The sequence below is a fragment of the Anastrepha obliqua genome, unplaced genomic scaffold (genome assembly GCF_027943255.1).
Source record: "Anastrepha obliqua isolate idAnaObli1 unplaced genomic scaffold, idAnaObli1_1.0 ptg000023l, whole genome shotgun sequence".
NCBI lineage: Eukaryota > Metazoa > Arthropoda > Insecta > Diptera > Tephritidae > Anastrepha > Anastrepha obliqua.
In genome coordinates this window covers 72,560-97,701 of record NW_026562184.1, presented here as the reverse complement: position 1 = coordinate 97,701, position 25,142 = coordinate 72,560, and the positions used below count along the sequence as shown (strand labels likewise).

At 35.9% G+C, this 25,142-nt stretch overlaps 1 protein-coding gene across 1 annotated transcript; it reads right to left on the bottom strand.

Moving 5' to 3' along the window:
- Positions 1-23,151: 23,151 nt before the first annotated feature.
- Positions 23,152-24,942, bottom strand: LOC129251463 (piggyBac transposable element-derived protein 4-like). The gene has a single exon (XM_054890808.1). The coding sequence runs from the start codon at positions 24,940-24,942 to the stop codon at positions 23,152-23,154; it is 1,791 nt and encodes a 596-aa protein (XP_054746783.1).
- Between the last annotated feature and the right edge of the window lie 200 nt (positions 24,943-25,142).

Genomic DNA, 25,142 nt, shown 5'->3' with positions numbered 1-25,142 from the left:
AAAAACAGCGTCTTGGAGAGATTTCTGTCAAAAGATAGAAAGTGTTTCGGAGACTAGTAGGCTCCGGAAAGTCCTATCAACGAGCCCAAGCAACCCTAGCTACCTCATAAAAGAGAACGGCAACTGGACAACTAGCAGTGCAGAAACACTAGAATTACTAATGCAGACACACTTTCCAGGTTGTCTCTGCAACAAAGACAGCAGAACTCAAACTATAGTTCACAACGGGAATCCCCCAACAGATTTCATAACGGAGGATAACATAAACTTTGCCATTGGCAGCTTCAGACCTTTCAAATCGCCAGGTCCAGACGGAATCATCCCCGCTGATCTGCAACATACAAGAGATATGATCGCCCCTATACTCGCCTTAATCTTCAAGGCGGCGATACAACTCAATTATATCCCCAAAAAATGGGCGGAAGTAAAAGTGGTATTCATTCCCAAGGGAGGGAAAACCACGCACACGAAACCGAAGGACTTCAGGCCGATTAGCCTGTCATCTTTTGTGTTAAAAGCCCTAGAGCGTTTACTAGATATGCATATCAAAGGAGAAATTAGCAGTAGGCTATCACCGTCCCAACACGCATACAGCAAAGGCAAATCAGTGGAAACAGCGCTCCACGCGCTAGTTGACACGGTTGAGAAATCACTTCACTATAAGGAATACACCCTCGCTGCCTTTCTAGACATCGAGGGTGCCTTCAATAATATTTATCCGGAGGCTATTACAACTTCGCTAACGGAAATGGGTGTAAGCAGGGCACTAGTCTCGTTTATAGAACGAATGCTAACTGGGCGAACAATAATCGCAAATTTGGGTGACACATCCACCAAGAAATTCCCGATCAGGGGTACACCCCAAGGTGGGGTAATATCTCCACTTCTGTGGAACTTAACTGTCAGTAATCTTCTTCAAGAACTTGAAAAAATGGGAGGGAAAATAATCTCATATGCCGATGATATTGTTATAGCAATCTCGGGGAAGCACCTTCCAACTTTATGCGATCTTCAACAAAGATCCCTCAATAGACTATCACTCTGGTGTTAAAGTCGAGGACTTGAAGTAAATCCGGAAAAAACGGATCTGGTACTATTTAGCAGAAAACATAAAACACCTGCTCTTAAACACATATTCCTAGGAGGGAAACCACTTAGAGTAACAGAAAAGGCGAAATATCTAGGACTTATACTGGATAGGAAGCTAAATTGGGGGCTCACAGCCACAGATAGAGTACGCAAATCTATGATGGCGCTGTACTCCTGCGGAAGGCTAATTGGAAAGAGATGGGGATTGGAACCCAAATGGTACACTGGCTGTACACAGCAGTGGTTAGGCCTATTCTCTACTATGGCATTGTAATATGGTGGAATGCCCTTGAGAAGGGGGTGAACATCAAAAAACTTGACAAGGTTCAGAGACTAGCGTCTGTTCTCATAACTGGCGCGATGTCAACCACACCATCGAAAGCATTATATGCGACATTAAACTTCCTGCCAGTAGATTTGCAGGCAAAATATATCGCGCGCAGCACGGCAATAAGGCTGAACACTCTAAGCAAGTGGTCAAATAAGAGCTACGGTCACGGCAAAATCTTGGCTGGCACTTCGGAGATTCCTGGATTGGTGGACTATGCACTCCCGCCCACACTTACCACTACATCGTTCACGATCCTCCTACCCTCAAGGGAAGAGTGGAAACGGGACGATGTAAGACAGGGCGAGTCTATCCATGTATACACAGATGGCTCAAAGCTCGAGGGAAGGGTGGGCGGAGGTGTATACTCCGAGCATCTGGGGATCTCCTTCAGTTTTCGTCTGCCCGACTACTGTAGTGTCTTTCAGGCCGAACTGATGGCAATAACGAAAGCCGCGACACTGGTACAGTGTGATGCGATATCCGGAAATGACATCTACATTTTCACTGACAGCCAGGCGGCGATAAAATCCCTCACAAAACAGTCGACAACCTCCAAGGTAGCCATGAAATGCCGCACATCTCTTAACGAGATGGCTGAGTCATTTCGCCTAAGGATAATATGGGTTCCTGGCCATCGCGACATTGAGGGTAACTGCAGAGCCGATGAACTAGCGAGACTCGGCACCAAGTTGACCGATGAGTGCATAGACAATGACATAGGCATTCCCTTACAAACATGTAAGCTACTTATCCTTGAAGAAATCGTAAGGAAAGCAAACGCAAGATGGCGCAATGAAGCCACCTGCAAAATCGCCCATCAACTGTGGCCGACTCTTAGTGCTAAACGCACAGAATCTTTGCTAAGCCAAAATAAACACAATCTTAGCACACTGATTTCAGTCATAACGGGACATTGTCTAATAGGTAGGCACGCCCAAAGGATGGGTGTGCAAGCACACGACTTCTGTAGAAGTTGTCTTGATGAGGAAGAGGAGGAGACAATCCTGCACCTTCTGTGCCATTGTCCTGCTCTATCCAGACGGAGATTTGCTATTCTAAGCAAACAATTTTTTAACGAATTGGAAGATCTCAGTTCCACAGAAATAGGAGATCTTCTAAAATTTTTGAAAAGCGCACAATGGTTTTAGGAGAAATAGCGAAAGCTCCCCCACGCGGCATCACAATGGGCTATGAGCCTGAGTGTGTCCCACAAGACAACCGCTTCAACCTAACCTAACCTAATATATTAATTACCAAACTCAAATGTTTTTTATGGTCTTCCAAATTTTTTGAAAAAATTATAACATCGTCGACATAAACGTGACAAAACTTTCCAATATATTCCTTTAATACATTATCCATAGCTCGTTGAAAAATACTTGGTGCATTTTTCAATCCGAACGGCATTCGAGGAATACGTAATTCCCGTTATTTACCGAAAATGCCGTTTTCTCTATATCACCGTCTTTCATTAATATCTGGTAAAATCCAGACTCCAAATCTATTGTAGAAAAATAATTAGACTTTCCCAAATTCGAAAGTATAACCTCCGGATTAGGCATTGGGTACCTATCAGATGTGGTTTTTTCATTCATTTTTTTGAAATCGATGACCAATCTCAATTTAGGACTTCCGTCATCATTTACTCCTTTCTGTGGAACCACCCATACTGGAGAATTGTATGGACTTTTACTTTCCCTAATTATATCCTTTTGCAACAGGCTTTGAACCTCATTATTAACAAAATCATTCACTGACATTGGGTAAGGGTATTGTTTTGACCAAATTGGCCTTTCTTCAAAAGTTCGTATTTCCGCCTTTACGTCGGTACGAAAAGGTAAATCTAAATTAACATCACTATGTGTTATTGAAATTTCCTCAATCACCTTATTTTGCAAACCTTCGATCGACTCCCCTTTCCTATCTACTCCAAAGGATATCTTTGAGGATTCCGACCTTAAATTATTCAATGAATTTCCAATTTGGGAATCTTCATTCTTATCTTGATTTTTCCATTTTTTTATTTTCGCGGTATCTACCTCAGCTAACGTTTTAGGAGTTAGGTTTTTCGAAATATTTTTTTGCAAATTTTTATTTTTATTTTTTTTGTTTCTAGTATAATTTTTGGCAGGCCCCTTCTGACCTTTTTTCTCTACTGGTTTCTGATTAATTTTCTTCACACCGTTTTTGGTATTTCTTTCATTATTTTTCCCTTTTGGTTTATTGATAACATCTTCGACAGACGTTTCAGGACCTTCTTGTCCCGAGGGGTTTGGTATATCAAAATCATCAAGAAAATGAATTTTTTCTGTTTTGTTATTACCATAGATCAACACCCGATTTGGAATATCAGTCTTGGCCTCGATTCTACTCAAGACATTGATTCCAATTAAGAGATCACTTTACAAATTTTCAATCTCGTAAAATCGCTCCTGAACATCAAAAAAATTGATATTATGGAAAAAGTTTATGATGGTCGAACCATGAATGGTTCTTACCCTCTTCTTAATTTCTAAAACATTTTTATTTACATAGAGCCCGGCCCGTATATATGAGCTTGTTGCTCCCGTATCAACTAAGATTTTGAAGATTTGCCCCGTCTTCCTATCCGTCTTGACAATGTAGGGCAAATCAGACCTTACTCTAAAAAATGGTTTTCTTCCATGTTATTAATTTTTTGCGCCTTCTGTTGAGGTTGCGTACTTATTTGCGCACTATTATTCGACCTCTTTGGCACAGCATTTGCCTGATAATTATAATTGGTCTGCCAATTATTTCTATTGCCTCTCACCTGTTGCTGGTACGTTTGTACCGGTTTGGGCCTATTTGTGATCTGTAATGATGGATCAACGTCCATTGGCTCTGGACGATTTTGTTTGACCTCATTTGCTTGGGTATTCCTTGGTGGATACCTTAAATTGTTCTGAAAATTCGCACCCCTACGAACGCCCTGAGGAGCGTTTCTGTTTATCGTATTATTATTATTACTATTATTATTACTCCTTGAAAAATGCAATGCGAATTGTGCTCGCATTTGATTGGCAACGAACTCCTGCGCCTTGGCAAGAGCATTTGGTAAGTCACGTGGTGCCAACGTAAAGAGGATCTGGTCCAACGGAGGGTTAAGCCCTGTAATGAAAGTTCGAAGAGCTGTTTCCCTGTTTTTGGTATTAAGCTCCTTTGTAATTGCGGAATTCGTTCCGTGCATCATTATCGTTTTATTAATTAATAACGTCAGTTTTTTATTGACCTCGTTGTAGAACTCTATTAGGGTACCAGGTCCTTGCCTAAGCACACTCATTTCCTGTTCTATTATGTGACACGGACTCTTATCAGCGAAGGCAAAATCTAGCCTACTCAGAATTGCATCGAAATTAAGAACCGTACCATGGTTCGTTAAAATATCGTTAGCGTCCTGCGTAATTTTGTTACGCAAGATAGTCAAGTCAGCAAAATATTTTTTGCTTCCCCTAGTATACAATGACATTGAATTGTTAGCAACCTCGCGCCAGCTAACATAATTGTTGATTTTTCCTCGAAATTCAGGAAGAGATTTTATGACATCTAAACTTTCCTCACAATTGATCGTTGAATCTATTGATTCAGTTGCATATTCAGCAACATTATCGGAATTACTTAAAGCCTGCAACTGACGTCTAACTTGTTCTACCTCGGTACGCAGCGAGGCGGTGCTAACAGCTATAAGTCGCGACACAACATCCATATTGGACGTGCTGTTATTATTATTCACTATAGACATATCTGCAAATCTACTTCTCAACTCTTCCAGCTTTATTTTTGATAAAATTTGAAAAATTTTTAATAACTTCTTTATTGTTTACACAATTTTTGTGGTTTTCTTTACACTTTTCACAATAGTGTAATCTCTCGTAACCTAAGCTACTAGGTCTATTGCCCATATGCTATACTTATTCTCAATTAATTAATACTTTACAACTTTTAATTCTTAAAATTTATTTAATTTCTTACTCATTATTGGAAGATCCTTTCAAGTCCAACTTGGTGATGCCGTTTGCTTGCTAAAATGTTTGCATACAGATGGATTCTATTTGATTTTCCCTCAATTGAGTGAGTTTTTCCTCATTTGCCTTTTTTCCTTGTAGAATTGTTTGATATTATATTTTGTAGAATTGCTCGATATTTTATTCTTATTATTTTTTTTGAACTAGGATACTTTTTTTTGTTTTATTATTTTTTTAGACTAGGATACTTTTCGGTTTTCTCCTTTTTTAGTCTTTACACAATCTTTTCATTGCACTTCCTTTGGCACAATAAAAAATAATTTTTGCAGCTGTAAATTGCTGTAATGATTTGTTTATTAAATTTTTTCTCCCTTTTCCGGTTTAGGGGTACTTATTTATTTAAATTATGCACTGCCTTTTTATAGGCTATTATAGTACACAACTTTAATTTATTTGGTCCACCAGAACTTAAACAGCTCCTGGCAGGATCGCCAATTAACTTTTGCTTCAATAGCAAAAGCTTTTTAAAAAATGTGAGTCTTTATTGTGATGCTTGTTGCGCAATGCACAACGGATAAAAAACTAAAAATAAACTTTATTAATTTCAATATTTATACAGAATCTGCTTCCAACTACATTCTAAAATAAAGCGATGAAAATATAAGTAATATAATTTCCTTTTTTCTATTGTTGAAATTAAATTTCTAATTCTTTTGGTCGCATAAGTTGACTTCAAATAAGTTAAAACAGAATAATTGAAAAGTACATATGTATGCATCAATATATGTATGTAAATATTTGTTCTCAATTCTCGACAGCAATAGCAAATCGAAATATTTTTTCTGTCGCAAGTGCTCGCAGCCTCATATGTATGTATGTCTATGGAAGTTTGTAGGCATGTATTTATGTACATATTAGGAGTGGGATTATTTTCGAATAATATTCGAATAAACATTATTCGAATAAAACGAATAATACTATTCGTTTCAAATAATTCGAATAGTTCATTATTCGAATACCTTACTATTCGAATACCTCACTATTCGAATACCTCCTCACTATTCGAATACCATCTCACTATTCGAATACCTTACTATTCGAATACCTCACTATTCGAATACCTTACTATTCGAATACCTCACTACATATTCATTTATATCAGGGAGAAAATGCTTTTAAAAATATAAAAATTACATTGGCCCTTCTCATGGTGCTAATCAGTTTTTCTCTATTTTTGAACATTGTGATTTTTTGATTTGACCGCTTCATGTTTCAATTAGCTAATATGATAAGATTTCTTTGGTATTGTTCTTGATAAAACATCGACAGGTATACATACTTATATGTATGTGCATAAAAACATCAGAGCGTTTCTAAAAAAATATTTGGTTTCCGTCGTAACAATTCTTGTGTTTAGACGCCTTAATATTAATATAATATTAGCGAATGCAACAATCCAACCATTCAAGTGAAATGCGCACTATGTGGAAGTAATCATACCGCCAATTACAAAGGCTGCGAAATATATAAAGCCATACAAATTCAACGATTCCCACCTTTACGCAAAAAGGAAGTCATAACAAACCAAAACACAAACATCACAAAATCAACAGTAATACCAGGTATAAGTTATGCTGATGCAATAGCCTCATCAAATCCACAGGTGATAGAAACAGAACAAACTATTAAACCTCAAAACAACAAAGATATTGATGAACTCAAAGACATGATAAAAACTTTAATCACCCAAATGACTAATATGATGAACATAATTACAATGTTAATATATAACTCGAATGGACGAAAGTGATAACACAAAAATTCTTATCTGGAATGCAAATGGACTAGCTCGGCAATTTTTAGAGCTGAAGCGGTTTTTGATTGACAGAAAAATTGATATTGCGTTAATTGCAGAAACACATTTCATAGACAAAAGTTATTTAAAATTTCCCGGATATAAATTATATGCAACTAATCATCCCGACGGAAAAGCTCATGGAGGAACAGCCATTATCATCAAAACAAACATAAAGCATACTGAACGCCTGCCCTATGTGTCACCTCACATCCAAGCAACGTCTATACAAATTGTTGACAACCATGGACCCATATCAATATCTTCTATCTACTGTCCACCACGACACTTGATAAAGACGGATCAATATGATGATTATTTTAGGACATTAGACAACAGATTCATTGCTGGAGGAGACTTAAACGCAAAGCATACTGACTGGGGTTCAAGGTTGACTAATAAAAAAGGTATATACAGGGTGGCTGATGAAAGCCGCTACCAAAAAAAAATTGAATAACTTTTTTTCTTTTTAAGTTATCTGTTCCATTTTTGTTTTAATTTACAGATTGATCTTTAAAATTTATTAAAATGGACAACTGGGACACGCAAACTAGAATTTGGATAGTCCGCCGCTATCACGCACTGGAGTTCGTAGTTTTGGTGCAGAGAGAGTACAGGCGGATGTTTGGCGGCGATCCCCCGAGCAGATGGACCATAATGAGACTGGTGAATAATTTTGCTGAGCAAGGAACAGTCGCAAGAAGGCCTTATCGTCGAAACCCACCAGTTCGGACGGAGGAAACGATCGCTGCTGTAGCTGCAGCTATACAAAGCAATCCAAGGGTTTCAACAAGAAGCTTATCTGCTCAACTTGGTGTCAGCCGACAGTCTTTGCAAACAATACTGCACAAAGATTTAGACTATTTCCCTACAAAATTCAAATGGTTAACAAACTGAATGCAGCAGACTTGCCGATTCGCTTGGAATTTTGCCAGAAGATCCTGCAAATGGTGGAAGAAGACCAAAACATGTTAAACTGCGTTTTCATGTCTGATGAGGCCCATTTCGATTTAAACGGCAATGTGAACAAACAAAATTGTCGAATATGGAGTACTTCTAACCCACAGATACTCCACGAGACGGAATTGCATCCTCTTCGCGTGACAGTGTGGTGTGCGGTTTCTTCACGCTGTATTGTCGGGCCTTATTTTTTTGAAGAAAATGGTCACACCGTTACGGTTACTGGAGACCGTTATTTGAAAATGCTGAAATAATTTTTCTATCCAGAACTACGCCGAAAGAGAATTCCTTTCAACTCTGTGTGGTTTCAACAAGATGGAGCAACGTCTCACATAGCCCAGACTGTTATGACAGAGTTGCGACGAAAATTTCCCAATAAACTGATTTCAAGAAACTCCGAATTTCGTTGACCCCCCAGGTCGCCTGACCTTACTGCACCTGACTTTTTCTTGTGGGGTTTATGTAAACAAGAAGTTTATAAAACAAAGCCAACAAATTTGGATGAACTAAAACAATCCATTCGGGCAAAAATTGCGGCTATTCCTGTCGCAACTCTCAAAGCAGCAATGAACAACTTTTTACTAAGATGCCGCACTTGTGTCAACGAGCATGGGGGGCATTTAAATTCAATTATTTTTAAAACTAGTTAAGCTACATTTAATAAAATTTAATGACCTTCAACTTGAAAAAAAAAAATAAATGAATTCCATACACTAAAAAAAAAGTTATTTGAGTTTCTTAATGTAGCAAAATTCATCAGCCACCCTGTATTTAATTAACGCAATCCATAAAAAAATTGCAGGTTTATAAGTACGGGTGAACCAACTTACTGGCCTACGGATGTTAAAAAAATTCCAGATTTAATTGACTTGTGTATAACAAAAAATATTAACCATAACCAACTGAAGCTTAAACCAAGTTATGAACTATCTTCTGACCACTCGCCGATAATACTTAACTATACATCAAAAATTGACCCTATAGAGATAACACCCCAAATATTTACAAAGAGGACTGACTGGGATGAGTATCGAAAACACATCTCCCAACAACTCATTCTAAGTACACCTTTGAAAACACAACTTGACATTGAGCGTAGCATCATGCATTTTAATGACATAGTTATTGACGCAGGATTCAGATTCACACCGCAGCAAAAATATAGCGCACTAAACACTTCAAATGACATTTCTATTAAGAAGCAAATCAAGGAAAAAAGAAAATTGAGAAAAAGATGGCAAACAACCAGATCTCCTGCAGACAAACAGAGGTTAAACTTAGCTACAAAAAATTTGAAGGCTTGTTTATGTGACATAAAAAATAAGGAAATTGAAAAATATCTAAAAAATTTAACTCCTACACATGACACAAATTATTCCTTGTGGAAATGTACAAAAAAACTCAAAAACCAGATAAAGCATCAACCCCCACTAAGAAAAGATGACAAAACATGGGCTTTTACAAATGATGAAAAAGCAGCGACATTGGGAAATTATTTTGGAAATGTCCTATCGAACGATGAACATAAACAAATTGACACGATTAGTAATGTTAATACTGATACCATCACAAAAATAAGAAAAACAAGCACACAAGAAGTGATAGTATGCATCAAAACTCGAATTAAACATAAAAAAGCACCCGGATATGATATGCTGACAGGCAAAGCACTTACGGAACTACCAATTGAGGCTTACCTATTTCTTAGAAATGTATTTAATGCAATGTTTCGCTTACAATACTTCCTAAAAGTATGGAAAGTCGCAGAAATCATTGCGCTACCAAAGCCGGGTAAAAACCCAACAGCTTTAACTTCATATCGACCTATAAGCCTACTTCCGACTATATCTAAAATTGCAGAAAAACTTTTACATGACAGAATTACCCCAATACTTGACACGAAAAACATCATTCCAAATCATCAATTCGGTTTTCGAAAAAACACTCAACTATCCAACAAATACATCGAGTAACACAAAAAATAATTTCAGACATGGAAAATAAACGATACTGCGTTGCTGTATTTTTGGACGTCGCAAAAGCTTTTGACAAAGTTTGGCACAAAGGCCTCTTGCATAAAATTAGGACAATATTACCACTCGACTATTATTTAATTATCAAGAGCTACCTTACTGACCGATGCTTCTACATTAAATACAATGACAAATACTCACATATACATCCAATAACAGCAGGAGATCCTCAAGGACCACACGTTCTAGGACCACTGTTATATGTCTTATTCACCTCTGACATACCACTACCAGACGAAACTAATTCTACTATAGCAACATTTGCAGACGACACAATTTTATTGTCATCTGACAAAAACCTCTCAACCGCAACAACAAAATTTCAGATGTACACCAACAATGTAAAGAAGTGGTTTGACAAATGGAGTTTAAAAGTAAACGAGGACAAATCTGTACAAGTAATATTTACGACAAGAACAGAGATTGCTGCTATGCCGATTAAGCTCAACAATAAAAATATACAAATTGAAACATCTGCAAAATATCTTGGAATCCATCTGGACTCAAAACTAAATTGGAAAGATCTTATCAAAAAGAAAATAAAACAAATAAAGGAAAAATTTCGACAATTGCATTGGCTAATAGGCAGCAATTCTAAGCTCAATATTTCCAACAAACTTTTAGTAAACAAGGCGGTCATTAAACCAATCTGGACCTACGGACTTCAAGTGTGGGGAACTGCAAAAAGAACTCACATAAACAAAGTACAGCGACAACAATCAAAAATCTTACGTATAATAACTATGTCCGACAGGTACACAAAAAATGATGACATCCATACTACGTTCAATATACCATTAATCGACGAAGAAATAAAAGCGATATCAACAAGGTATTTTAACGAAATAAACCAGCACAAAAATAGAGAAGTCAATACACTCTCACAACTTGAAAGAAGAACTTTACGACGTCTGAAGAGAAACCGACCAATTGACCTATTAAATTAAATATTAATTCTCGTATACTAAAATAACTGTATATATAAAATGTAATTCTTTTCCTAAAAAGTAATAGCTGTATTCGTCTTGGCACTGGCCATGATGAAATATATTTAATAATTTTCCTAACTAATTGTCAAAAAATGTACTAGATGTCAGTATGACAGATGTATGATTAATGTAGGAATAATAAACAAAAAAAAAAAAGGGTGGCCCTCATCGCACTTTTCAATTTCCCATATAAATTCTATGGAGAAATATGATTTCACATTTTCTATGTCCGCATCGTATTATACGATAACGGATCGAAATAATGGTTTTCTCTCAAACGATAAATATGGAGCCTTAAAATCTTCTTTTGCTTAATCTACAGATTTAGAAGTTATTCAGGGCCAATAATAGGATAGAATTATATACTTATTTATGTACACATGCAGATTGCTTTGAAATTGGATTGATGCGCAAATGCATGTGTGTATGTATCTATGTATGTATGTAATTTCAAAAAATTACGCTATAGAAGAAATAAAATAAAAATATCACTTACTTTTTGTTGCTAATGTGTGTACCTAAGCTCGGTATTGAACAACAGATACATGACATATGTATATGTACATGTACCTACCCTGCTGAGCGGTCAATAGTAGGTAGATATTTCTTTGTATATATATTTAGTTATAAGACACTATTTGTAATAAATAATTATCATAGTAAATGGTTTTTGAAGTATTTATGTACGTATGCTTTTGCTAAAGGCAAAATACCTTAACGCTCTTCCTTTTAAAGTAAACAATTTTTCTTAATTCGATAATCTATACTAATATTATAAAGAGGAAAACTTTGTTTGTTTGTTTGTTTGTAACGAATAGGCTCAAAAACTATTGGACCGATTTTAAAAATTCTTTTACCATTCGAAAACTACATTATCCATGAGTAACATGGATTACATTTTATTTTGGAAAAAAATAGGGTTCCGTAAGATATTTGGATTTTTAGGACACAAACTGAAAAAAATCTTATATATAAAATAAAGTCAACTTTTTGTGTGTGTTCGCTAACCGGGCGTGTCTGCACCGACTTAAACCAAACTTACACACATTGTTAAGAAGGTATTGAAGATGGTTTCCGTATAGTTTGGATTCCTATTGGTGGATAGGGCTCGAGATATAGGTCAAAACGTGGACCCGGGTAACCTTTGCATGTGTATATACAATATGGGTATCAAATTGAAGCTGTTGGTGAATGCTTTAGTACAGAGTATTTTTCATGCCGCTCCGTGACTGGGGTCTCGAGATATAGGTCAAAACGTGGACCCGGGTAACCTTTGGTTGTGTATGTACAATATGGGTATCAAATGAAAGCTGTTGATAAGTGCTTTAATACGGGGTAATTTTCATACCTATTGATGACTAAGGTCTGGAAATATATGGCAAAACGTGGACCCGCCGTGTCTTTGCACCGAATTAAACCAAACTTACACACATTGTTAAGGAGGTATTGAAGATGGTTTTCGTATAGTTTGGATATCTATTGGTGGATAGGGCTCGAGATATAGGTCAAAACGTGGACCCGGGTAACCTTCGGATGTGTATGTACAATATGGGTATCAAATGGAAGCTGTTGGTGAATGCTTTAGTTCAGAGTATTTCCATCCGCTCCGTGACTAGGGTCTCGAGATAGAGACCAAAACGTGGACCCTAGAATGTGTTTGTACAATATGGATATCAAATTGAAGCTGTTGGTGAATGCTTTAGTACAGAGTATTTTTCATGCCGCTCCGCGACTGGGGTCTCGAGATATAGGTCAAAACGTGGACCCGGGTAACCTTTGGTTGTGTATGTACAATATGGGTATCAAATGAAAGCTGTTGATAAGTGCTTTAATACGGGGTAATTTTCATACCTATTGATGACTAGGGTCTGGAAATATATGCCAAAACGTGGACCCGCCGTGTCTTTGCACCGAATTAAACCAAACTTACACACATTGTTAAGGAGGTATTGAAGATGGTTTCCGTATAGTTTGGATATCTATTGATGGATAGGGCTCGAGATATAGGTCAAAACGTGGACCCGGGTAACGTTCGGATGTGTATGTACAATATGGGTATCAAATGGAAGCTGTTGGTGAATGCTTTAGTTAAGAGTATTTCCATCCGCTCTGTGACTAGGGTCTCGAGATAGAGACCAAAACGTGGACCCTAGAATGTGTTTGTACAATATGGATATCAAATTGAAGCTGTTGGTGAATGCTTTAGTACAGAGTATTTTTCATGCCGCTCCGTGACTGGGGTCTCGACATATAGGTCAAAACGTGGACCCGGATAACCTTTGGTTGTGTATGTACAATATGGGTATCAAACGAAAGCTGTTGATAAGTACTTTAATACGGGGTAATTTTCATACCTATTGATGACTAGGGTCTCGAAATATATGCCAAAACGTGGACCCGCCGTGTCTTTGCACCGAATTAAACCAAACTTACACACATTGTTAAGTAAGTATTGAAAATGGGTTTCGTAAAGTTTGGTTGTAATTCGGAGCAGTGGCAACGGGTACAGCGTTCTTTTCAGCCAGCCATAATGTTGCTTACTTTTTTAACGCTTGGGGCGGAACTGAACTGTCAAATTGACAGTGTGAGTTACAATGTGTCAATATTTCTTTCTGATTTGGATGCCATAAGGAAAAAACGTAAGTGCAACATGTAAAAATTGTTTGTGAATTTTTTTGGAGTGGATTTTGGAACAGTGAATAATTTCTTACGAAATTTGAGAATTTAATGTGAAATCCGAATGAAATTATGTGTTCGTGGTAAAAACAATTTTTTTCGTTTTTTTTTTTTTTTTTGAAAAATATAAATGGATAATGGTTAAAAAAGCTCCAATGCTTAATAAAACATATAAATTGAAACGAAAAATGCATGGATGATCAGGAAAAAAGACGATTGTTTATTCATATGCGTTGATTTGAAATTTAAAAACAATCTTCCTTTTTCCTGATTTTCAATTTATATTTTATACTTACTCAAAAACCAAGCGCTTGAATTAAGAATAAGGAAATAAATAATATGAAAACCATATATTTTCTGTTCTAAACCATATCTATTCTATTTTAGTGTGCCCAGCGAAGGGGGCCGGGTTTGCTAGTAAAATATATATTATTTATTTCTCTTAAAAAGAAGTCTGAAATAGATTACGTATTTCAGTGTCATATGAAGTTTATTTTCTTATTAATAAATAAATAATGAATTTAAACTTAATTAATTCTAAATTCTGTTTAAATATTTATTTCCTTTTGTTTTGGTGTAGAAATACTAAAGCTGATACTAAGTATTGTTTTAATTTACTCCTTGTAGGTTGGACACTATTACCAGCACTAGAAAAAACTCGCTCGGAACTTGCTGATGTAGCTGGTATTGCAAGATATTTCTTGGCTAGTAGTGAAAGGATGCGATACTACTTTTCGTGATCATTCCACCAAACTCTCGCCTCTAAATTATGGTTAATTTGAGGCTCAGAAATATCACTTTGCATTTAATTTATGTTATCCCCACCAAGAAGTATATCCATAACTGTAAGTCAAATGAAATTTCATTTCACGCCTCAAGCAAGAGTAGTCCGCTAATTTAAGTAAATATTTACCAAAATATGAAACATAAACAAAGCGCCGACACAATAAAAAGTAGGTAGTATTTTCATTTAATATAAGCCTTTGCGTGGTTTTTGAAATTGCATACATAGGTACATGCACTTGTACAGAAACCGATTAGTAGTCCGCTAATCTAAGTAAATATTTACCAAAAATATTCGAATAGTGAGGTATTCGAATAGTAAGGTATTCGAATAGTAAGGTATTCGAATAGTAAGGTATTCGAATAGTGAGGTATTCGAATAGCATTATTCAAATAAACGAATAAAAAATTCGAATAAATATTATTCGAATTACGAATACCTCTCGAATAAAAGATTTTATTATTCGAATAATTTTTATTCGAATAGTCCCACCACTAGTACATATATGCGTGTTTGCTTTTGCACGTCCATATGAACGATTTTTCATATGCAGATATTCATTTGATTTGGCTGAACGAATATATTGATTTTGTAAGGAAATCCTGTCGAATTAAATTATTGGTATATGTTCATTTAAGTTCTTCTTACCAAATAAATATTATCATCCTTAAGAAAATGAAATACTAGTTTTTTAATTTTAATTATTTATTTTTATTCACAAGTAAGTTAAGTACTCTTATATGTATATGTATATATATTATAATAATATAAATAATAGGTATTTATATTTCCTGAAATGAAAAAAAAATATATATTATATATAAAATTGTGAAAGCACGAATTACGAAATTCTTCTCATACTATAACAAATTCTCACACGACTTCGATATTGACATCGATTAAGTCATTGCGATTAACCTGATTTTTAAAACACTACTCTAAATCCATCGTGATTAAGTAAAAATTGTAGTGGTTTAAAAATCTAGGCTCAGGTGCTACCTGAAAAAGAAGATAAAAGGAAAACCTGAAGGATAGAGAAAAATCTGAAAGATGGAGAAAACCCTGAAAAATTAAAAAAATCTGGAAAATTGGAAAAATAAATATAAATATAAATAAATACATATAAGAATAAACAATAAATAAACGCTAGTTTTACTGACCCTAAGGACCTGCGCAACTCACCTTGTTGGACCCTGACCTACAACGTACGACAACTTTTTTAGTTTATCGTTGCGCTTCTGACACCTAACTTGGGTATTTTCTTGCCGTAAAAGCCATTTCACATTTTTGAATAGAAGTACATATATCAAAAAATCGAGTAGCTTGATGCGATGATCTTGACATTCGCCAGATATTGCGAACCAATGGGGAAATACTTCTTCGGTTTTTTTGTTTTATAACTGGCAACATTACATTGCGAATATTACCTACGTGAGCATATTTTGCAAAAAGCTGACGGTACCACATCATCTGAAGGCGACACACTTCGAATACTCTGTCTTCAGGATTCACCAGTCTCAAATCGGTGTCATCCGTGAAATTTTTAGACCATATCAGGACTTCGGAATGCAATTTTAAGTCTCCTTGTGTTTTCATCATAATGTGGGCGCATTTGTCGCATTTTAGCTTACACAGTAATTTTTGGTAAATACCATAGCCAGTGTAATAACGCTGCACCTGTACCTCAGCTATATTTTGTTCTTCGGCAAAATTCTCGTCTGCTACCTCTATATTTTCTAAAACGAGTTGCTCATTTAGCGGTTCTCCTACTTCTTCCCCCAGATGATGATCCTCAGTCCCTAAATTCCAGTCTAAATTAATATCATCATCATCTTCGCGATCATTGCCTTTGTTTTGGAACCGCTGTCGTAAAATTTTCATAGATATCAATCGCGCTACTATGTACTGTACTTCGTGTGCTGTGGGATGAGTATTAATACCTTGACCAGCTCGGACCCGATAAAAGAAATTTTCTAGACAATCTTGGTTTAACTTTCCAAGGAAAATAAATTTTAAATTTTGATGCTGTTCAAAAAGTTCCTCGCACAATTCCAGCATCGATTTTAGTGTAGTACGAAAGCCTTGGATACATTTAATAGTAGAATATGCACGCTTGTGGGCTTGGCAAAATTTATCAAGTTTTCGTCATTACCAAATAAATTTTGACTACACATCATGTCAATACCTGACGCTACCGAATTGCTCAATACTTGTGTTGCGCGTGAAACGCTCATTTTTTCGAAAATGCTTGGGTAAATATGAGCCTCCGTCAATTTTGGGCAAATTTTAAAATTGGAATTCTTTTGATCAATATCAAATAACTTCCTAATGACCTTAAAGCTTGCAGTGCCATGGGCGGTTGGAATATCATATTTCATAAATACATTACGGATGAACCTTATGAGATGGCAATAGTCAAACATGCAAAAATTTTTATTGTTTTCGTGCATGAAAAAAGTGTTAATTTCAGAAATCTTCAATTGATTAAATAAAGTTATATTCGCGGGCCTTTGATCGCAAATCATAACTTTTAATATATATTCAGTCCAATTTTCGTAATTGCGGAAATGTTACTCATCACAATTTGATGTAACTCTGTACCATTAAAACCATTTTTGGAAATATAGTAGGAAAGTACATACTTCCACTTAGAGCACAACCCTTTAACCATAAAAAAACAACATTTGTTTACTATTCTGCTTTGACGTTGGCCTTCCCCATGGTCCACAAACCCATCAATTATATCCCTAGTTTTATTATAAGTAAGATCCGGCTTGATGCTAATTTCATCAAATATAATAATAAAATGCATATGTGTTCTGTGCCGGACATTTTGTTAGCAATTTTGCTTAAATTGTTAACGACATTGGCATCGAAACCAGGAACAACATACCTGATGGGGCGCGAACGCAAAAGAGATGATTTGTGTGGTAAACAAAAACTTAGATCGTCACGCATAAAAGAATATGCTTTAGTGGACATATAGTTCAAATTTTGTGCCAATGGCTTTGCGTCCTCATTATACCAACCTTTTTTGGTACTGACGATCATTTTTGCAAAAGTTAAGGCATCGCTGCTACAACTCTCTTCCGCAACTATTGCACGTTTCAACCACTCAGAAAATTTATTTTTTAGGTCATTATTTTCTTTTTCAAGCTCCTCAATACGTTTATTTAATTTGACCGCGTTGCTCTGATAATAGCGAGCAGACTGAGCAAACCATTCGCGAGTGGTTGTGGTTTCTAAGTCCACGCAGATCTAATTACTATAACTAGCCTGCCTGTTTTCCTCTAATATCGAATATTTCTCAAACTCTTCCAGAGTTAAATCTTCTTCTACTTGCTTAACTACCCTACTATAAGTTGCAGTGACGGGCGGGCCAACCCAATCAGAGCCAGCACTAGGCGAGCGATTTCTATTTACTGGCTCTAAATTGAAGCAAGGAAAAGCCCCTTTCAAGAGTTTATGTTTTGTAACCAATGTGGGTTCAAAATGGCGTTGGCAAATAAAAACCCTGTCAGTGCTTGACACTTGCACGTTGCAAGCCAAGGCTCAATTCTTACGGGTCTCTTCGTCCCTAGGAAACGCAAAAAGTATAGCTTTATCCTTAGGCATGCAGCTCTCGATACAGCAGCTCCTTTTTTTTCTTTTTTTCGGTCCACTTGTTCGGTGGAACATCATCATAGCCTAATTAAAATTTTTATTTTTATTTTTACAAAATTTAAATTGAGGTATATTCAGTATAATCATATACATATATAAAACTAGAACCCGCACCCTCCGGGGACTTATAGTTTTCATCTAACATCTCAACCAAGTTTCATTTAATAAATCATTATACTTGGCCTAAAATTGCCCATACGGTATTATCCTAAACCCGATCTATTAAATTTAAAAGTTTTTTATAAATATTTAAATAAAATAATGAGAAAGTGCGCATTCTAAATAAATAAATCCCTTCTCTGCTTTCTATTTTATGCATGCACGCATGGATGTGTATATTATGCTTTTCAATAGGCACGAAGTATTGAAAACCATGAACCAAAAAGAAACTGGGACACTAATATTTAAAAAAATATTTACAGATTTGTAAGAAAAAATAATATTGACGGTTACTCTGTTTATTTTTTCTTCACTGTACATACATATATGGAGACATAACAATAAATTAATTTACTTACCCAAGTTTAAAGTTGGAACCGCTCCATTCTTAAGATATTTTGGTCCCACGGCATCCTCCTTAAAATGTTTAATGCATACAAATGAATTACGCATTGGTATTTGCATTGAGGGTGAGATCCTCAAATTCTCCTTCCACAAATTTAATAATTCCCGATTTTTGGGAAATGCAAATGAACGAACGTTTTGTTCACTAGTACACTCCCGAGCACGACATTTTGAAGCTCTAGGCATTTTTTTCTTTTATTAATTACTTATTAACAATTTCAAAATGTTTGCTTCACCGCGCACGTGCACTTACAATTGCCTTTCTTTTCGAATTAAAATTCAAACCAAAGTTTAATTGGTTACAAGCAATCATAAGAGCTTTTCAATATTTGGTGCAATTTTCATATATGTACATATATATGTACATTTATCCAATCAAAATCATATCTAATGCAATTATACATTTTTTCCAATATTTGGCGCAATTTTCATATATGTAAACCTAATATACATATGTCCTTTGCTAATATATGTATATAAACATGCATACATAAAATTTCGCGCAATTTTCATAACTTAATTACATACATATTAAACTCCTGCATAAGCGAATTCGTATTTTTTTAACACATTGTGATTCGTTGTCATTGCCGAAGTGAGGTTTGAGTTAGTTTAGCCAGCGATCTGTATTCACTCAGCAACAAATGTTAGCAAGAGTTGCTATGCAATGTAGCGCGCTCTTCTCTTTTAAATGTGAGCATTTAGTCTTAGCCTACGTTTCCACCAAAAGCAAACACCGTGTTTGCAGGAGTTGTGTTTGGGAGAACTGTCAACTGTTTCCACCGAAAGTTTGGGAGAAACTGTGTTTGAACTGTCTTTTGTTGACATTGTGAAATGAGAATTATAAAAATTGATAAAATTATAAAATGGTGCATAAAATTCAATTTGTTATGTTGATTTTATCATTTTATTTTAAAATAATTGATAGTGAGTTGGTCACATATTATTAAAAAAAAAGGTTAAGGGAAAATAAAATAATTTTAAGCGTTGCTGCCAATTTAATGCGTTCGCAAAGTGTATGGTCTTTGGTATGGTAAACAGATTTATGATACATTATTTGTGTATAATGTACATGTATATTTTAGGATGTATTTAGATGTAAATATAAATAAAATTACATATATAAATAAAAGAAATACCTGTTATACTATCCGCAACGAGTTGATTCAGTATTCCTGAGGAAAGATTGTAGATTTATTTGGCTTATTTGACTTATTTTATATTTTGCGCGCACCACTTAACGATTACCACAAGAAAAATATTAAAAAAAAAAAATAATAATAATAATTGGGGGCGACCGCTATTAGAAAAATGTTTTTATTAATTTTGCTTTCACCGAGATTCGAACCAACGACCTCTCTGTGAATTCCGAATGGTGATCTAGCACCAACTCACTCGGCTACGGCGGCCGTCAATCAAAGACAAATTGCAATCATTGTTGCCATATTTCGATAAGAATGCAATAATAAATGAGGAAAATGAGCAACATTGCCACCACTTAATAATTAAATTAGACGCAAACCCAACAAAACACGCTTTGATTAGACGCAAACCCAACAAAACACGCTTTGAAAAGTGAGTTTAGGTATGGAGTTGTGTTTTAATTTTGTATGGGATTTGACAGGAGTTTTGTTTCGTGTTTGCGCTAAGAACACGATAGCGGCAGAGAACACGATAGCGGCTGCGGTGGAAACTTAGCATTATACTGAATTTCATTGCCTTTCGAGTTACGACAGAGGTAGCATCTGCAACAGAAGAGAATATCATAAACTTCGCGAATTATTCGATTGCACAGTTGCTATTGTTATGCCTTTGGCGTTTGCTTTTCAAACAAAAAGTATAACGACGCTACAATGGAAGAAGATGTAAGTATATACATATATTTTATTGATGAAAAAACAAATTTTGGTAAAATATTAGTATTAAGTATTTAAAATTATGTGTTATAGTTACCGTCTAATAGCCTCACATTATCAAGCAATGTGGAAAACAGTGAAGAAGTAAATTTTTCGGAAATAAAATTGAAAATTTTAAATAAAGAGTACGAAATATGCAATAAAAAAGGGCGTAGCACTGTTGGGCAGATTTTTGGCAAGGTGAAGACTAGCACTGGTGACGAACTAAATAATATAGTTGCGTGCAGAACCTGTTGGAACGTATATAAGTTCAATCAAAATAGCACTTCTAATTTAGTAAGACATAAGTGCTATAAAAATTTTAAAGACAGTGTTTCTGTATCGAAGATAGAAGTTAGTGCTGATTTGAAGCATGTCGGAATAAATATTTTAACAGAATGGGTAATTGCAAATTGCCGTCCCTTTCAAATAGTAAAGGATTCGGGTTTACTGAAATTCTCAGAGTTTCTTGTATCAATCGGCGCAAAATACGGACTCCACGTCAATGTTGAAGCCTTACTACCTCACCCAACAACAATATCAAGAAATGTATCTACTTTATATGACAAAACTCTGGCAAAAGTTAAAAATGACTTACAGTTTGTAACTGGAAATAAGATAGGTTTTGGCTTAACATCCGATATTTGGACAGATAACTATATTAGAACATCGTATGTTTCCCTGACTATACATTATACAAAGGATGGTGAACTTATAAATCGGCTATTAGGATTGTCCGCCTTTGAAGGACAAAGATGTACAGGTAAAGTTTATTTTAATAGTCAGTCGGTTATGTTATGATTTTGTCTTTAGGGGAAAATATCCAACGAAAGGTGTTGAACATTTTGAAATTTCATGACCTACTTATTGATAAATCCGTTTTTGTGACTGATAGAGGTAGCAATATGAAGAAGGCTTTTGAGCCTTTTAAAAGAATTTCATGCATAAACCATTTAATGAATAACGTGTTGGAACAAGCAAAAACAAGTATTCCTGAGCTCAATGAGCTATGTGATGCAGCTACCAAGCTTGTTAAATTTTTTAAGAAATCTGGAGAGAATTCCGGTTTACAAACGACCTTAAAAAGCTTTTCACCCTCCAGGTGGAACTCAATATTTTATTTGCTGAGCTCAGTAAAAAAAAACTGGGCAGAAATTACTGATATTTTACAAGCCAAACAACAACTGTCTAAGTTGAATAGTATTAGCTTAAGCTATATAGAGGAAATATTAAAAGTATTAGAGATTTTCGAAGAAGCATCAAAGGAACTAGAAGGTGAAAAGTATCCAACGCTGCATTTGGTACTACCCCACATAAACAGACTAAAAAGTACTTGTTCAGTTCGTGAAAGTGACTTAGCTTTCATAAATCACTTTAAAGAAAAGTTAAATAATTTGTTGGACACCATTGTTTTTGAAAATCTTACAGTATTTCACAAACTTGCCGTATTTCTGTTCCCGCCAACAAACAAGTTAATATTTTTCAACGAAAATGATAAGACTCTCATAAGAGATTAATGCAAGACTCTAATGTGTAGCTACTTTAACGATACGACCATCCAAGACCATCAAACTACACCTGAAAACCCGCCCACCACTCGGAAAACGCAGCTTTTCACAGCATTTTTACAACCAGCTGAAAGTTCTAATGAAGAAGATAATATAAATAATGAGATTATCAGATACGAATCAACTAGCGTCATATATTATGACGAATTCGACGTCCTTCAATGGTGGCGCTTACACCAAGTACAATTCCCTTTGCTTTTCAAAGTAGCCAATAGTCTGCTGGCGATTCCAGCCAGTAGTGCCGCTTCGGAAAGGCTTTTCTCAAAAGCAAGGAACTTAATATCAGAGAAGCGAAGTGCAATCGGTTCCAATTCATTTTCTGTGCATCAAATAATGTTTTTACATTATAATATGGATATGAATATATTAACCCTTAGCCACCTAACGTGTATTCCAGTAACACATCCACCTAACGTCGGTCATGGTGACCGCTTGGGTTTAAGTACTATTAACAAGGTTAAAAAGTCATAAATTGGCAAAAAATTAAACCACATTAAGTTCTTTAGTTGTTTTTATTTCAAATTGTTTTAATAAATTCTTAAAATTAACATTTTTTTCTTTTTATTATTATTAATCAAAGTTCACTTACAAATATTTCAACAAATTATAGGTTCTTTATTAAACTGAGAGCTAAGCAATAACAATCAATGAGATCAATATTTTTTTAATTATTTTAGTAACTTAAGTATATAACCTCTTATATAAAACTATCATTGGCACAATCAAATCACAATCATTACAAAATTACAGCCCCCTAACATTTACAATTTGTCGCGGCAGCTTATACACATTTTTTGGATTTTTGCACTGAAAACACAAATGGAATGTTTTGCGTTTTTTTTTGGGTCACACGTTGAGCAAGTTTTGCGTGTTTCTAATTTATCAGAGCTGCCTGCCGAAAATGATCTTGGTTCTTCATCTATTTTGAGAACCCGGCGAATAGCATTCTGAAGATCCCTCTGCAATCCAAACTGGTTCACTCGACGTCTCAAATGAGGTTCGATAAGTTCTTTAGCCAGTTGTTTCATGAAATTCAGTCTGGGCACCTTTCTCTGAGCTTGGTTCATGTTGCTGATGATGTATGAATTTGCCGCAGATACATCCAGCATTCTGTAGAACACTGCCATTGGCCAGCGCTGTATGCGTCGAGAAGTTGAATAAATGGCACATTTCTGATCTAATGTATCGACGCCTCCTTTGGTGCTATTATAGAAAGTGATCATTTCTGGCTTTTGTTTTTGTGGATCAATGGTTGGCATGTGATGCATGCTGGAGAGAACAAGCACGGATTTGTTTTGCTTTGGTACATAAGACACCAATGTTGCATCTGACGTAAATCCAAAAATCGAAGAGCCAACGTCTCGGTGACGGCTAGGTAGAAATTGGGGAGGTATTTCCCTTTTATTTTTTTTAAGGGTCCCTACAAGTGTCAGCTGTTTTTGCTTCAGGATTTTCATTAGCTCTACTGAAGTGAACCAGTTATCAGTCGTAACATTTCTGTGGGTTCCTTCAATCGATGCAATCAGTCGCAAAACTGATTGCGTGGGTTTGTTCAGTCGTTGGTATTCATCGGGCAAGCCTTGGCTATCTGAGTCTTTTCCCAAGTATATGTAGCCATCAACAAGATATCCATTTCTGGCGTCAGTCATGCACATAATTTTTAATCCATATTTGTTGGGTTTTTTCGGCATGTACATTTTGAAGCCGCATCTCCCACGGAAAGCCACCAACATCTCGTCAATACAAGCGTAACCGCCAATTGAACAAACTTCTTTGCAGTTTTGTATCAGCTTACCAAACAGCTGAGATATAGGTGCAGCTTTGTCAGTGCTACGGCGTTCATCTCTGGTGCTCGCATCATCAAATCGAAGGCAATTCAGCAGTATTTCAAACCTGTTCTTGCTCATTATACAACGATAAATCTCTCTTCCTGTGCCATCTGTGCTGTACCAACATGTGTAATGTGTGTGGTTTTCTTTGAAAATTGCGGTATAGTACAACATACCGATCAAAGCTTTTAGCTCCATTACGTCGAGGTCATGAACACATGTCTGATTTTGATAGTTTGGTCTTATCTTGATAATTTTTTCGTTTGTATACTTAACAATTTCTTCTAACATATCATCAATGAAAAATAACTGCCAAATATCGGATGGTTTTGTATTTCTGTTCAAAACATCTCTGAAGTTCCTTTTCAATCCTGGAGGTTGATGAATGATGTTGTGTTGCAAAGTCCTCGATCGCGAAACTGGAGGTTGGCTCGACCAACGGAACCGATTTTTTCCGAAATAGTTCCGGTATCTTGCCAATGGAACATCGTCATCTGAAGATTGATCATCAACTGGCACATCACCATCATCATTATTTTCACATAACTCGTCAACATCAATTTCAGAGTCTGATTGACACTCACTTTCAATCACGTGGTCTAAAGGTACATCTTCTACGTCACTGCAGTCTTCATTTGGCAATTCCGGCTCGTCCCTTTGATCCTCAGCATCTGAGTCACTCTCTTCTAACCATCTACAGATATTTCGATCACGTTGAAACATGCTGAACCTAAAAAACGATAAGAAAATGTTAACACTAAAAGAAACGTAACAACCTAAGGTCGGTCACCAGGACCGCATACGATATATATTTACCTGATTCTTTTCACTGCGCGCACGTGTTGCTTGGCCGAGCGCAGAGCGCAAACTGAAGAGGGAGGAGAAAAGGTACACAGAGTCACAGGCGTGGGGCCCGCGTAGTA